This window comes from Acanthaster planci, linkage group LG02, assembly GCF_054643075.1.
Source record: "Acanthaster planci isolate LZ-2023a linkage group LG02, COTS_SCS, whole genome shotgun sequence".
Taxonomy (NCBI): domain Eukaryota; kingdom Metazoa; phylum Echinodermata; class Asteroidea; order Valvatida; family Acanthasteridae; genus Acanthaster; species Acanthaster planci.
The window spans coordinates 22,973,892-22,989,946 of record NC_141778.1 but is presented as its reverse complement, the minus strand read 5'-3'; the positions used below and the strand labels follow the sequence as shown (position 1 = coordinate 22,989,946).

At 39.6% G+C, this 16,055-nt stretch overlaps 1 protein-coding gene and 1 long non-coding RNA gene across 2 annotated transcripts; one reads left to right on the top strand and one right to left on the bottom strand.

Annotated features, from left to right (window-relative positions):
• Positions 1 to 1,535: 1,535 nt before the first annotated feature.
• Positions 1,536 to 13,088, bottom strand: LOC110976193 (uncharacterized). Its single transcript, XR_002597809.2, has 4 exons — positions 12,942 to 13,088; positions 4,905 to 5,035; positions 3,333 to 3,436; positions 1,536 to 2,674 (listed from the first exon to the last, which is right to left on the bottom strand). It is a non-coding gene; the product is annotated as an uncharacterized LOC110976193 (long non-coding RNA).
• LOC147800031 (snaclec bothrojaracin subunit alpha-like) lies at positions 6,646 to 7,488 on the top strand. Its single transcript, XM_087133815.1, has one exon. The coding sequence runs from the start codon at positions 6,713 to 6,715 to the stop codon at positions 7,424 to 7,426; it is 714 nt and encodes a 237-aa protein (XP_086989941.1). The 5' UTR covers positions 6,646 to 6,712; the 3' UTR covers positions 7,427 to 7,488.
• Positions 13,089 to 16,055: the final 2,967 nt, after the last annotated feature.

The following is a 16,055-nucleotide window of genomic DNA, read 5'->3' as shown; positions in this document are numbered from 1 at the left end:
CCCCAAGAGATTAAGGAAAGCCTAGATTAATTATTTTCCGACACATATGACAACAAGACAATTTCACAAAGCCCTAGACACGTTTATTATTTACAGTGATTGCTACGTACATGAATATTTATGAAGCGTTGGCACCCCGCGGGCGCCGATGCAGGACAGCGAACCGTAAAACAGCCTGCAGGACACCCAGCTCATTTTTCTACATAGCAACTAAAACGCTCTGAACTAGAAGCCATGAATAACAATCAAGCTGGTCACACATATACGATCCTGATTCGGCTGTAAATTAGCAGAAACTTCCACTTCAGGGAAAGCCCACCTCGCCGAAATACACCCTCATCATTCCATTTTAATACCGCATCGTTCTTTCACAGGAAGGGGCGCTGACCACGTGCACAAAAATCTTCGGGTTGATTGGACGAAAGTTTCAGTGAAGTCCTTTAGCAGGGCACGTTTTGGCGACTGCAATCGAACATCTGATTGACAAGCAGTGATGCATCATTGGTTTACAGACACTAACACTCGGCTAATGGATGGTGCGAAGCAGCGTTAGGATCACTGATTGCGATCCAGATCCGTGTGAAACAAACAGGCCCTAGGTCATTTGTTGAACTTTTTACGACTTTGGTCAAGAGACGCCGTTGTTCGGACCCACACCACCATTGGGACTGTTTGGCGGAAACCAGTACAGTGTAAGGTAAACCAGCTGTTTGTTCTATGTGTTCTTAATTTGTTATTTTATGCGAGAATCGAAAAAGTTGTTACCTTTGAGAACATGGAAAAAGTTGGAAAGTAGTGATGAAAAACACTCAAGACTTTTGCTTTTCCCCGACCCCAAGTCAATTAAATCTTTCATGTAAACATGGTCAAGTAATTAAAACAGTACTTTCGATGAGGTCTCCTAATTTCTATGACCGTGCCCCCAATAACCCGATGAAAAACCGTTGAGAAAACTTATAACTGCGATGGTATAGCGCGCCTACAAATGACGCTCAACGACCAGAGAGGTTATTGCTGTTTTGTTTCGTTTTTTTTTTTTTTAATTTCAAGTGCCACTCCAAGCCCAACATGCAATAAGAGCAGATCCAGAACTCATTATTCATTTATTTTTTTGGGGGGGAGGGGTGCACATGCATGCCTTGGTGTATGTGTGTTTAGTGGCCTTAGTGAGGGATAATGCCTCCTTTCGGCTTTTTGCATGCTTTTGGAAGGGGGTAAATGAAAAATTTCCCCCAAAATTATAAAAAAAACAATTGCCCTCTGGATCTAATGATGGCACACTACATTCCTCACTTTACAGAATAAACATTTTCCTGTTATTTCAGGAAAAATACCGCATTTGCCTCCATCCCACACAAGGAGCTTAAACATGCCACTGTGTATTAACCCTAACCCCTAGGGTGTATGTAAAATAATATTGAAGTTGGAGGATTTGGGACTGTTAGGGTTAAGGAACAATTATTGTAATGTATGACAACTATTACAGTCAACATGCTCAGTAAAACACAATTTCATTGGCTGCATCTTGACAAAGGTTGAATGTTATAGGTCATTTATTTCATCAAGAGGAACTACACTTCAAAACTCGCACACATGATTAAATCAATTGATATAAAATGCCTTTTTGTGATAATAATTAGTCAACATGATTAGAGAATATTAATTAGAAGTATTCCTCCCCCCTTCCCCAATTTTAAGGTTGACAAAACAAGCTGAGTTTATTGACAACAAAAGTTGGATGACGAACTATTGACAGTGCTTTGACATTAAAAACATTATTTGCATAAAGATAACGCGACCATTACGGCTAATTTCTGTTTCGCCAATGCAACAAATTGAAGACATCATGATAATTCCCACATAAGAAACAGCTCATTGTAAAATACAATTTAGAGCACATTTTATTCTAAATTAGAACATATTTTTATTCTGGAAAACAAACATCCTCTTCCGAATGAAGCATGATTAAATACACATAATAAACCGATCAGACAGAATATCGCTCTTTAAAATCTTCCTAATTTATAATGATGTATAGAAACATGCACATTACATCTTTTCAACACATCAACTCCAGATGCCCTCCAGAAGTCAAATAGACTTCAACTATACCCCTAATACAAACTAATAAGGAAGGAAAACACTACCTTGTACATCATGGGATTAACCTTTTCTAGCCGAATTATCCACATGTAAAGTATTTGCGACTTCCATGGATACATTCATGATTCAGAATCTTAGTTTCTGTCGCCACAAAGTCACCTCAGATGAATTTTTTTATATGACATTAGAAATGACAGACAAAGTTCTTAGACTACATGATGTGGATTAGAGAATTCTACAGGTAACATGCCTATGAGTTAGTTGAGTATTTCATGGAGTGCAGTGATTATTCTGGGCTCTATGGGCACAATTCTAAGCTTGCCTCTGCAGCTTATAAAGAGTTTCAGTAGTTGCACGCACCGTGGTTTCGAAAATGTCTTGGCTTCATTTTCTTCCTAGGGAAACGATGTATCTTCATACTGAATATGCAAAAGCGGTAGAAATGCGAGTGGCAGAAAGTGGTAGCAGCATCATTCAGACTGCTTGTTGGAAGTCTTTGAAGCACGTTGGTTGATTCAGTTGTCTATTTCTCTACATACTACAGCAGAAGTTCTATTCGGGGCATTAAAGACTGCAAATGAGAGAAAAAAGCAGGTGAGTTAGTGAGACGTCTGCTGCTGTTCTGATTTCAATTGGCGAGATGAATCCACAAGTTGTGGTCAAGTTGCAAGATACCTGCTGTAAAGCAAAATGTTTTGGAATCATTATTACACAATATCTCGGATAGCTCTGAGCAAACTCTGATTTTTACATGACGTCCAGGGTGGAAAATAGGTGGCTGGTTTATCTACAAGAGTACAAAATCTGTTGCTTCTGTTTGGGGCATCAATTATGACATGTGTACCGGTACTTAGTATTGACATAGCGGTCATATATTCACAGAACATACATTGGCATACCTTTAAGAGAAAAACTGTCACATTAAATGTACCGGTACATATACAATGTAGATGAAAAAATAATTTGGATATCACTCAGATTGCATGTACCAAATTTTGAAACATTTAACAAGATCATTCCTTGTCACGACACTTCAGTGAATAAATCATATGCAAAATTATGTGCGCAAAAGGCAACAACATGAGAACCGGCGCATAAATCAATATGCACGAGTACTCAATTCATTTGCACTATACTCCCTGATCTTGATATTGTCGGGCAAAACACATGCTTACACATTCTTACGTTTTGCTTTGCAGTTCTCGTTTTACAATAAGATGTCTACTTACTGAATCAGATAACTTCATTATTCTTTAACAGAGAAGCTGGCAATTGACTCAGCTTTTGGTCGCTCGGGAGCAAGACCCCATACAATAAGGTCATTGAAGTAGACCTGTTGACACACAAATAGAATTGATATCTGTTATCTGAAGTAATGAAATGTGGGGGTAGAAAAGCTGTGGCTCTTTGTTTGCAGTGAGGCGCTGGTTGCATGTCTGTAAACAAGCACGGAAAAAAAATCAACATGGACACAGAGATCACAGGAACAAGTACTGCTTATTTTATTTGTTTATTTGGATTCATTCAGCCTGTTAGTGTGAGCACTTGCCAAAGAAGCATCGAGTTTTATCTGTATTAATCCAACCTGCTCAGTTTTACTGCATTTCTAACAACATCTGATGTGCATATACCCTAATCGGGTCAATGTCCTCTCCTTGACGTTGAAAAGGGACACATTTAAAATTTTGTATACAGCTCTTTGGCACAAAACCATTGACCAATGACATTTTTCCCTACAGGGCATGCACATACATTTAAATGCATGGGGTACATGTACATCCTTTGGACGCTTTGTAGCTCAAGTTTGCTAGGTGATACTGTATTTCTCACTAATTTCTCACTTACTGACTAATCTAGAGAAATACGCAAATGCTGCCTCTCACTAAAGCAGCCTCCCAGATCCACAGAATCAGTCTAATGCAACAATTAACTAAAGCATCCTTCTTTGACAGCTCCCAGGAGAACCGCTGTTCACTATGGCCACCAAAGCGGAATTTATTCAACACTTCACAGAAACTGTTAACATTTCATTAATGGATGCCAACATTTCTAAAAATAACAGTCAAGATTCTTGTGAAAAATAAATGTCAACATTGTAAAAAAAATGCCCTTACTCCGTGAAAAGTAATTCAACATTTAAAAAAAGCTATGAAAAAGCCTGCCGAAAGACCTACTGTATGCCAATAGTGTAAGAAACACTCCAACCCGGTGAAAAAAATAGGTCAACATTGCCAAACATGGGCAAACCTGATGAAAATGAATGCCGACATCAAAAAAATAGTCAAGACTCGCGTAAAAAATATCAACTCTCACAGGTGTCCAGGCTGGACAGGAAAATAATGTTCGACATGTCCTTTTTCATTTTCCTTTCAATTTTGAGTGGGTTGACCATGAATGTTTGAGAAATTCTTACCCAAAGCAGACCACCCCTACAATTAAGGAAATTTACCTGTCCGGAAAAGTAACCATTTTGAAAATGCATCCCTCTGCAAAACAGCTACATAAAACAATAGTGCCACTTTCAGACTTTTGCATCCAAATTGCTCAGAATTGGAAGCCTTAAGTCCAGGCCAGAGGTTCAGTGCCATATTTTTTCTATTCTCTAATACCATGTTGACAGTTTCCGTGAAGTGTTGAATAAATTCCGCTTTAGCGTGCCATAGAGCACACACATGCATGTTCATGTATTTCCGGTACTCAAGTACATCTCATCTCAAGCTCTGAGGCCAATGCAGTCGCTGTCCTCTAAATTTGCTCGTAATGAACACATCAGCAAAGAAGCCATCTTTGAGTGACCTTACCCATGCCTCAACAGCCATGAGTGCACCAGCACCACCCAAGAGCCAAACAGCACTGGATGCTTTGGGAAGCTCCATGCTCTCTGTTGCCATGCTGCGATGCACGAGGGCCATCTGTAATCTGGCTCCAGGAGCTGTCCATGAGGTGCATCAAGAAAGACAAATAAAGAAGTGGATAAATAAGTGCACTCCGAGCACAAGTATCTCTCCCTCATTGGTATCAGAGAGCTGAAATGTACAACTAACATGGTAATGGAATACAGGTATTTTTAGCTAAAAATCACTCCAGCATACCGCGCAGGTACTCCAAGTGTGCAAGATGAACAATAGACTACAAGCAAAACTCGCTGGACACAGAGACCAGTCTGACACTTGGACCAAATCTGCACCAATTCACCCCAGATGTAATGTGAGAAAACAAAGAAAGCACATACGGTACAATGATTAAGAAACACACTAAAATCAGGTAGCCTTCACCCAACTAAGACAAGAGGCCACCCTACTCGCTCCAAGTCTTGTGAAATTCCTGTCTCCGCCTCTGATGTCACCACTTTGTGCAGGGTGATCATACTAAGACTCTACATGTATGTTTGCACGTCTCAGATGAAATTAAGGTACTTGTACAATGTACAGACCTGTACATCACACAGGTACAATATATGTGCAAAAAAAGGAAAAGTAATGGTCTCTCAGGAAAATTAAAGACTATTTAAAATTAAATCCAGCATATATCATACATAAACATTAGCAGTTACATGTACAAGTAGATGTACATGTATGTATGTACATGTACTTGTTTAACCAAGTGTGTGCATCTGTCTTGTCTGCCTTGTACAAAGGATGCTGTTGCTACACAAACATTTAAGTGACAAAGAGTCCCCTTTCTGCATGTTGTCCTCTGAACTTAAAAAGGGTTTTGAAGTGAGTGCAGGAACTGTCGAAGGTTTGGCTTACACAACAGAACCAGTAAAGGAAACACTGGGTGCATGCAGTGGTTCCAGGAGGTTAAATACTCCATGCATGGAGTAACTTTCAATCCACAAACCAGTGGCATGAAAATGGCACTCAAGTGTCCATCGGCATTTTGTGTCGCGACAACAAACAATTCATACACAATCTATTACAAGGCGCATGATTCCTACACTAAAATCCATATTCTGCTATTTCAGAGTTCCTTAATTATTTCCATGGCGACACAAGTCTCAACCTTGGGTTATCTGAAGAGCCTGTAATTTGAAACCAATGTCAGTCGATAAACCCCGGAGAGGTTAAGTTGTGCTATTAATTGAATCAATATGCTATGGTATGCTGCAGTTTCCTGAACCAATGCCAAAATGAGTAAAAAAAAAATCACTTGAAAGTCTGGGGAAAAATTGATCTTCATTATTAATAATATAAAAGGTCGACTTGAGAAGGAGGTGCTTTGTGCACATGAAGAATCAAAGGACTCAAGGACTGTAATTGAAGAGTGATGTGGCTGTCTCTTCTTACTGTGTGCTGCGTACAGGCACACGTGACAAGTACATGTACATGTATAAAGTATGCATGTAAATGCACAGGAGTGAAGTGAAAGCATGGAACTGTGTCAGCACGTACATGTAAAGTTATTTAAGGTTTTGTTAAAGGTACGTACCACAGAGGTGACTGTACCATATGCCGGTATGTACCTGTATGATGTAATGTCAGTTTTACTTGTAAGTGTGCAAGTTTGTGTGAACGTGTACATTACTGCAAAGCTGATATAACAGAAAATATACGGATATGAAAGTATTTTTGTTCTTCAATTAAGAGGACCTGTTTCATCACTTGCTATGGCTCTTCTCATCATATTGATAACTTTAGCAGCTGTTGGTATTCAGGAGATAGAAGCCATTGGAAAGCTTTGTCCAAGCTATGAGTGGACACTACACGAGGGAACCTGCTACTTGATACTAGGATCAAGCTATTCCTGGTCTGACGGTCACCAGATGTGCAAGAATCTTGCAGGGGACATGGTTCTGCCTGCATCTCAAGAAGAAAATGACTTTGTCCAGCAGGCGATATATGCAAACTGGAATCCGTTCGATGGGAGAAATCCAAACCCCTGGGTACGCTGCTTCAGGAAAGATGGCCAGCGTGTCTGTTCTGAAGACCCTGGCCCTTATTCCAACTGGAGCCCTGACCACACTGATGTGGGTGACTGCGCCGTCATGATCTTCACTTTGGGTGTCTGGCGTGGGCTTGGTTGTAGCGAGGAGAGGAAAGTCATGTGCGCTGCAAAGCCAGACAGCTGTGCTCGTTCCCTGTCCTGCGCCATGGTGTCTAATGACCAGCAGCCCCTCTGCCTGACCAACCACACTACAGTGGAGTTCATTGTGAAGAGCCACATAGAGTGCTGCATTGCCTGCTCTGAGGACCCAACCTGTCGTTCACTCAACCTGGCGGGGCAAATGTGCCAGCTCAACAGCGCTACTGCTGCCGAAGTGGGCGACAAGTACTTAAACAAACTGGATAATTGTGCCAACTACGAGTATAAACTGAAGTAAATCAATAGTGCACAATTTCAATGTTTTAAAGCTATGACTTTAGAATACATGTACAGTGTACATGTAAGCCAAAGACAAGACGAAGTAACAGTTACATGTATGGTGAAATCATCAGCTGGATGAATTTAGAGCATGGAACAGAGTGAAAACAACTGAGGGATTACCTTCTTTTTTTTTAATGAAAACAGAATATACATGTATTTTGTGCACTGACCAAAATAGGGTCAGCAAGTATGAGAACTTTCAAACTCACAAAAGGACAAGTTGCTTAATACAATTGGTTTCATCAGTACTTACGTGTAGAAATACATGTAGTGTGACAGTTGCTGTATTCAATAGTCTCAATGTTTTGTGGCAATGTGGTTTCTTTTAGTTTATTTTATGCTGTAAGGAAATCTATCGGTATGATAAATTTGATGAATGTGAAACTTCAAACACTTCTAGAACACATGAATAAATTAGGCAACGCTTCAGTTGCATGTGTGAAGGGGTAGGCCTTAATTGTGTTATAGAGAAATTTTCTACTATAAGGCAAATTAGAACCAAGTTATGGGGACTGTTTGCTGTCTGCAAAATATTTTGGTACCTACAAAACTGGTGTGATGATGGGTGCAGGTCAACGCAGTTTGAAACCAACTTGGTCTGACTCAACTCAGTCTCAAGGAACGCGGTCTCAGGTCAACTCGGTCTTAACTCAATTCGGCCCTAGGTCAATTCGGCCCCAAGTCAACTCAATCCCAAGTCAACTCTGCCTAAGGTCAACTCAGTCCCAAGTCAACTCGGTACAGAGTCAACTTGATCTTTATGGCAAATTACACTGTATAAGGAAAGGGAGGTTGCATGATTTCATTTCAAGTCTTTACACTGAAACTTTCCAACACAGGGAAATTGTCATAAACTTTTATCTTCCATAACTTTAAGAGTTACCTGGACACCTTTTCACTAACCAAAGCAAGATCAAATATTCACTTTGGGATATGATATTGAACCCAAAATACAAACAAAGGTTACCCAAATCAAATTCTGTTTGCAAAGTTTGCAAAGTGTTTATTCCTTTGCATGTCGATCGCTTGTTTTCATTCGATGTTGATGGACTTCTTTACACATTTTTTGTAAATTGAATCCTTGCATTTCAATTTTATTTCATCAATAACTGTGATGAACATAGCATGATTTATGTGTGCCCGGCCAGCACCAAGCTCAGCAACATTAACTGCAGCATGCACGGAATGATGGTCCAGTCCCAGCTCGAGATCTACTCCACAATTTCATTTTATCACAGCGACCAAGTTGACTTAACTCAATTAACTGAGACCGAGTTGACTTGGGACTGAGTTAACTTGGGACCGAGTTAACTCAGACAAAGTTGATTTCTAACCGAGTGGACTCAAATTCATGATGACCAATGTACCGGTATGTCCCCACAATTGGAGACGAAAAATCATCAAACACACCAAACTGTGCACACTGTACAGGGTGTATCAAAAACCATAATCCTACTTTTACATGTATGTACTGTAGGTCCTAACAATATGTTTGCATGCAAAAAGCTTGGTACTGGTACAGGCAGCGTTGTAATGACTTGACTCGAGTCCAACTCGACTCACAAATGTTGGCAACTCTACTCAACTCGAGTCTATGCAACCAAATGACTTGACTCAATTTGAAGCTCTCATGGAGACTCGACTCAAGTACAAGCTTAAGAGACTCAAGTCCCAAAAAAATTAAAAGCAAAATTTTAGTTGGCTAGATACCTGTCACCCTAATTTATTTTCAGTATGTCTAAATGAAAATAAAAATACCAAAAAATGACTTACATGTAGTTGTGATTTTATTGTATTTTGTTCATAAATTTGTGACTCAAATTGAGTCAAGCTTGGTACATGTACATGTACAATGACTCAACCCGGCTACACAAAGTAACTCAACTCGACTTCTTGACCTAATGACTTGACTCGGCTCACCAAGTTTAGTGACCCGTAACAACACTGGGTACAGGTATCATCTTTTCCATGCTACTGCTGTAATGATTACCAGGATCATGTATCACTGATCACCGTTGTTTTGAAAAATGTGGTGCAAAATGGGGATCAGCACATTTTGGGGGTCAAAGTTGTTGTTCCAGTGTGTTTGAAAACATTCCAGATAAAGGAGCACAAACAAAGCAGGAAGACACTAGGAAAAAATGTGACTTTCAAAGTTGTCATGAAACAAACTACATGTACACATGTATATAGGAAAATTGACTGGGTGCTTACATATACCGGTAATTACAAAGATGAACAAAAAAATTGACCGGAGCAGGATCTACACTTGCTGATATGTAATTAAATGCTATATTTTGTATCAATTAACTAAATCCATGTACATGTATATGTACATGTACTGTAGCTCTGCTGTTAGTTCTTGACAGTTGTCATAATTTGTACGGTACATAAAGTAATACATTTTTGCCTGTGTTTGAAATTTCAGGCTCACAATCTTTTAAGATTGAGAGATGGTCTCCACACACACTTTTTGATTAAACATAAGCAGCTTAACATGTGACAAATTGGGCCTTAACAGTCAGCAAGTCACATGGTGTTTCAAGTCTTGAACTTCAGGACCAAAGCCTTCTCGACAACTCATACAAAGACCAATTTAAAAAAGTAAAATTTAAATTACATTTAAATAAAATGTGATTTAAATAAACAAAATCTTATTTTTTTGATAAAAAGCATGATTTTCATCAACCCTGCTATACTTGCTATGCGTGGCCAAATGAGACTTTAAATAGCAGATGTAAATCTGTTGTGTTCATATACAAATGTACATGTACATGTAGGAATGTTGTGTACGATAAACTCTTGTAAATACATGTACTTCATACTCTTATTATGAAACACTTCTGGTAATGATACCAAGGAATCCTCAAAATGTCCAGGGCACTGTCACTGTGACTATTTCAGAAGCAGTTTCTTTCATACTGGCTAAAAAAAATACAAGTTAGACAGGGGACCTAATGCTGACATTTAAAGTTACAGAGGTACTGGTATTCATGTACAGTAGTTACACGGAATTCTCTCGACAGGAATGAAACAGGTACTTCAAAGTCTTGAAGTAACTGTATGCAACAGTTTCAAATCATCATGCTTTTCTTGTGCATCTGCACTACTCATGCATGTACTATGTACAGTATGTACGGTAGGCTGACAATGTTTTTTTATCCTGTAATTTTTGCAAATTGTTCCAGTTTTAAACAATTGCATAAAACACAATATGAAGCCTTGGGAGGAAATAAAATTTGCCCCCTTGGGTGTACAGATACATTATGAACAAAATTCCATGAGCAACATCACAGTAGACAACTGAACATGAAGTGACTGTGAACAAATTACAAAACAAAAACAAAAAAACCAAAAACAAAACACAACAGCCCGGGCTTTTGTACAGATCTTTTTCCTTCCGACACAACAGCGCTTGGCCCACTTCTCTTTTATTCGAGGGCATCAATCAGACCCTAATTTTAAAAAAATGCAGAGGGAATACGCCTAAATTTGATCAATATTTCAAATTACATGTCAATTTAGCTGTTCAATGACTCTCAAATTTTAGAAAAATAGGTGTTTAAATATTGATTCATACACATTCATTATTTGGTTCTTGTATGGCACCTGAAAGTCAGGGAAACGTTTTATTCACACCATAAAGGAAGCTTCACTATTTACATGTATCTCCTCCCTTAATTGCATTGTTTAACCTCTGATCACTTTGTCTCTCACTAATTGCTGATGGAATGCAGTGAGTTCTAGTGCAGCTATCTAATGAAGTCAATTCCAATCCAGTGACAGCTGCAGTACATGCATGTGACCTCTGAGTCCACTCAGTGTAAAACAGTCATTTACCCTGCGGCTCTAATTCAGCTCTCCCTTTTGATGACCTGCACCACAAGCTTTTTGTAGTTTCATGATCTGACAACAACCAGTTACTTTGAAGTACTTGTGTACATGTTTTCTTTTAGCTTTTGTGGTCAGAAATTGCCTTAGATTGCACCACAGAGTATCTGGAATCCAAACTTTTTAGAGGGCCTTGCTTCTAGACCCCATGTTACAACTTGGACCCTCTACTATTGCCCCACCATGTCCACATCTTAAAAAAGGTGATTTGTAGAGTCTAAGTTACTCAGACTAACGTTATCAATGAGTCACTATAATTCGCTCACTTAGCACTCTGACCAAAACACACTTTTAAACATACTAAAGTTTTAAGGGCTTCATTTTCAGTAGTTGAAAAGTTGACTAAGATCCTACATGGAATAATATTATGAACAACATCGGATGTCAGTGAAGCAACGGGAACAACGTCATCTGTAAATGAGTTGGATCAGCTGTCGTAAAACCTATGTTACCATAATTTGTGCACGTACATGTACTTTGCAAACATCATTTTACGGGGTATCAGTAATGCCCTACTTCTGAAACATCTGCCAGTTAATGTCTCTTGAGTTAGTTTTGGCATTAATTACTTTGGTTTAGTGATGAAGTTTGAGGAAACAACACTTTTATTCCAAATAGCTTGACGATCCATCACTCTCTCTTTTTGTTCTCCTACATGTAGATTTTATTTTTCTTTTCAATTTAATTTGAAGTTACAGTGAGGCATGAATTGTTATTCTTTCAAATAAATCATAATTAGCATTAATATGAATATTTATCTGGATATTATGACAAAACTTCTCTTTCTAGGTGTATTTCTCAAAACAGTCACAAAATACAGTGCCACCGAATCCGCACCCGTCGTCGCAAACGGGAATCTTTTTGAGGCTCCATATTTCTTATAACACCCTCAATATTTGGCAAAAATTGATCAGAGTCATCATTAGTGCCTGTATCAGGCATCCAACATTGATCATGAACGAACAGCGATCATTTATCCATTTTCTAGACAATTTTAACTGGTTCATTTTTGTATTTAGTCTGTAAAGTAAAGCTTTATACTCTGTAAACATTTTTCCTGAATTCGCCCTGGAAAAGCTTTCAAGACGAGAAAGTTGGATGCGCGAATATTTGTACATGTACATGTATGTACAAATTTAGGAACTCCACGATAGTAGCCTAATGTTAGTGATGTTATGCTCCAATTATAACATCAGTTCCAACTACAGTTGGGCCAATCCCAACTAGAGTACATGTATATGTCCAGCATGTGCCTAAGTCATATCATTGTTTACCATGTTTACAGTGTTAAGTCATAGATAGGGTGCCGTATTTTAGATGAATTGTGTCAAGTGTAAGATGTATAAACTTATTAGGTTGAGACAATTTCTATAGAAATTGGTCAACAATAGTTGGGTCAGCCCAAAGCAGCACTAAAGTCGGGACAGACGCTATAGTTGGGGCGCGACAACAAATTGGAGGTCCACAAAATTCGATACAAATCACTAGGGCCTACCCTCACAAGCCCCGGGTAGGTGCCAGAACTGTGGGGTCCGACAGTTCTGGGAGTAACAAAAAATCACAGTAGGCCTACTCCTTACCCTTTCTCACGAGAGCTCTTGTAACGGCTCCGATCATTTTAAATTTGTCGAGAAAAAACAAAGTCGAGTCGACAGGTTCAGTCTCTGCAGAGATCGACGTAGGGCCTTGCGCCAATGTAGTCGTAGATTCCTGAAAGCGCCACCAAGCGGTTGTCGTGTACTCGCATCATCATCAGCGACCGATACGCGTACTGTACTGCGTACCACATGTGCATGTTGTACATGTACATGTCGGCCTAGGTCTGTAGTAAGCAAAATGTGGTCTAACTAGAGGAAATCTTCTACAACTAATATTAGGCGCAAACTTTATAGTCGACAAATTTGTCATAGGAATATTCTCCTTTATAGCTCCAGGTTTGTGTCACAGTATTTCTTTTAAACTTCGCTTTGATCAAGTTTCCCCATTTTCGCCAAACATCGGACGCGGACAACTCGACCGTTTGCCAACCCAACTTGGAACAACTTACCGGTAACTCCAACAACTCAACCGGTGAGACAACTCGACCGCCTGTGCCTCTAACGGACCATGGAGGAAGGAGGGGACAGACAACTCGGTAAGAGTTCCATATACGGACAGCACCAATTTTCCCTAAAAAAAGTAACAGCCATCAGATCAGAAAGTGACAACATGCTATAAAAAGTGAAATTTAGCTAAGAAAAGTCTGAAGCATTCAGCAAACAGTTTGAGAACAGTTTGAGAACAAGTCTCATACTCCTACCGGTAGGTTTGTACATGTGTATATCGATACAGCATGTACAGGGGCATCAAGTGTTGTCGGTACATGTACACATACATGTACATACAATGTATGTACAGTGTATTAGTATGTATCTGCCTCAAGTAAAAGCACCCCTGATTGGTTGCAAAGAGTAAGTTGGTCATGAGTGTTCATTTTGCTGGTAGCAGCCTGCCCGTCATGCCCGTAATGCATGCATTGCAGAGTCGTTTGTGAACCAGCGAAGTGCAGTTCTGACCAAAGGAGCCTCCGATGCCAGGAATATTGCACCCTCTCTTGGTCCAGCTCCATTGGCTGAGTTCCATTCAACTTGTCTTGGATAACAAGGTTGTTTCCATTTTTTTTACAGTCTTCTAATATGCAAGGGAGCAATTGGGACTTCCAAGTGGAAGGAGGCAGCAGGACTGTGAGATGGGAGACTCACTTTCATCTCAGTCACCGATGAAGTGGTTGGCAGGCTGATGCCTCAGCAAAGCGTGAGGATGGATGGAGCAGATTAGCTGGGGGCAAGGATAGCATCCGAGATGCACTAGATGATACAGATGCCGAGGATGGACAGAGCAGATGAGTTAGAGGCAGAGATTTCATCCGATATGCACCACACAGTGCAGATGCTATCAGTCTGACCTATGCAAGGACTGTGTTGAACTTGATGCCAGTGTTTTGGTAAGGGTAAGGATTGTTGATTGTAGTCTTTGTATCAGAGCCAACTAATGTAGTTCGGCAGAGTCAACTGCTGATGTACAGAAGTACATTTACAGGGCACATTTAGTGTTAGTGTTTTGCTCGGACCTATTAAATTTTCAAGCAAAAGGTGAATACATGTACATGTATAGCTGATCCCTTTTGACTTTAAGCTTTTACTAATTCAGTACAGTGTTCAAATGTGATCGCTTTCATCAGTGAAGTCTTCTTTTGTCAAATTTTAATTGCACAACATGTTGGACTTGACTTCTTGCCTTCCATGTTTATCCGTGATCTTACCTTGACTGTGTGTACAGGAGATGTTTTATTGACTCGCTGACTTTCCTTCTTGTTTACAAAGGTCATTGAACATTCCAAATTGAAGGAGGTGAGGCAACCAGTAATGGAAGCAAGACACAAGGTAATAACTCTCCAATTTTATGTGGCAAGGGCTCCTCAGAAATGTCAATCTTCAAAGATGTTGCACTCCACAACCGTTTGAATGCCCAAGGTACTGGTACATCTACTTCCATTTCATATTTGCCATTAGCTGCATGGGATGGGGTACACACTGTACATGGTGCATGCATGTGTGTGGATGGCTTCATAGGTAGAGCACTGGCATTGCCACCAGCTGTAAGTAATAAAATTATGCACTTCTACGCCAGAGTCGATATAACTCAAAAAAATCAAACTGCTCGTGTTTGTTTAATACATGTACTCATGGAGGATCTGGTTACAATCTTCGGTGTTTGCCTGTCATTTTTGTTTCAAAAATGACATTTTTCTGAGAGTGTGATTGTTGAACCCCCCCGCTCATTCTTGCATGACTTACCGGTACATGTAGTCATTCCCCCATTTTGTTAATGCAATGTATGTATACTGAACATGCTCTCAATCAAGTTTCTTTTCATCATTTCCATGAGACCTCCTCTTTCCACGTAACTCCTCATATGATCTCCAATATTTTCTCAACTTTTATTTTCACATTCTTGAAGGTGGGTGTCATTTAAGCAAATATTTACATTGGCATATCATTCAAAAAGACCAGTATACATGTACATGAACTCATGAATTTCGTCTTGGATGAAAAAGTGTCGGAGAAAATGTACCTGTTTTTGTAATGAGTACTTAAAAAACCGTGCGGCTCTCATCATTCACCCATTCAATATCAGTTTTAATACACACACTATTGTCACTTCACTTTAGACAAGAGGAATACACCGATATGCTCAGTTAGTCTTGATAAGAAACTTGTCTCGCTGGTTCACGTCATTTTCAGTGAACAACCCTTCAGCGGTGCAGCCAAAATATCTTCTATTCCTGTTGCCACTTTGTTTGTTGAAGTTTGCTGGAGACAATGACATTTCTTTCTATTGAATGAGCTGGTCATTTCAATTTAAGAAGAATTAAGACTTTATGGAAGTCATACATGTAAAGCTAACAAAATCTGTTAAGCACACTGAGCACAGAGGAAGGAATTTGAACTGCCCGGGCTATAACATCTGGCCAATTACTGCTTTCTGGCATGCCCGGTATGTCCATAGCACAGAGAACGCCTGCCACACACCACCTGTTTCTCAACCGTAAGCCCATTTTGTACCCCATGCGAAAAGCTGTCTCATGAAGACTTTTGACCCATCCTTTGTTCCCTTTTGTTTCTACCTAACATGGGGTAACTTCGGTCAGCAGG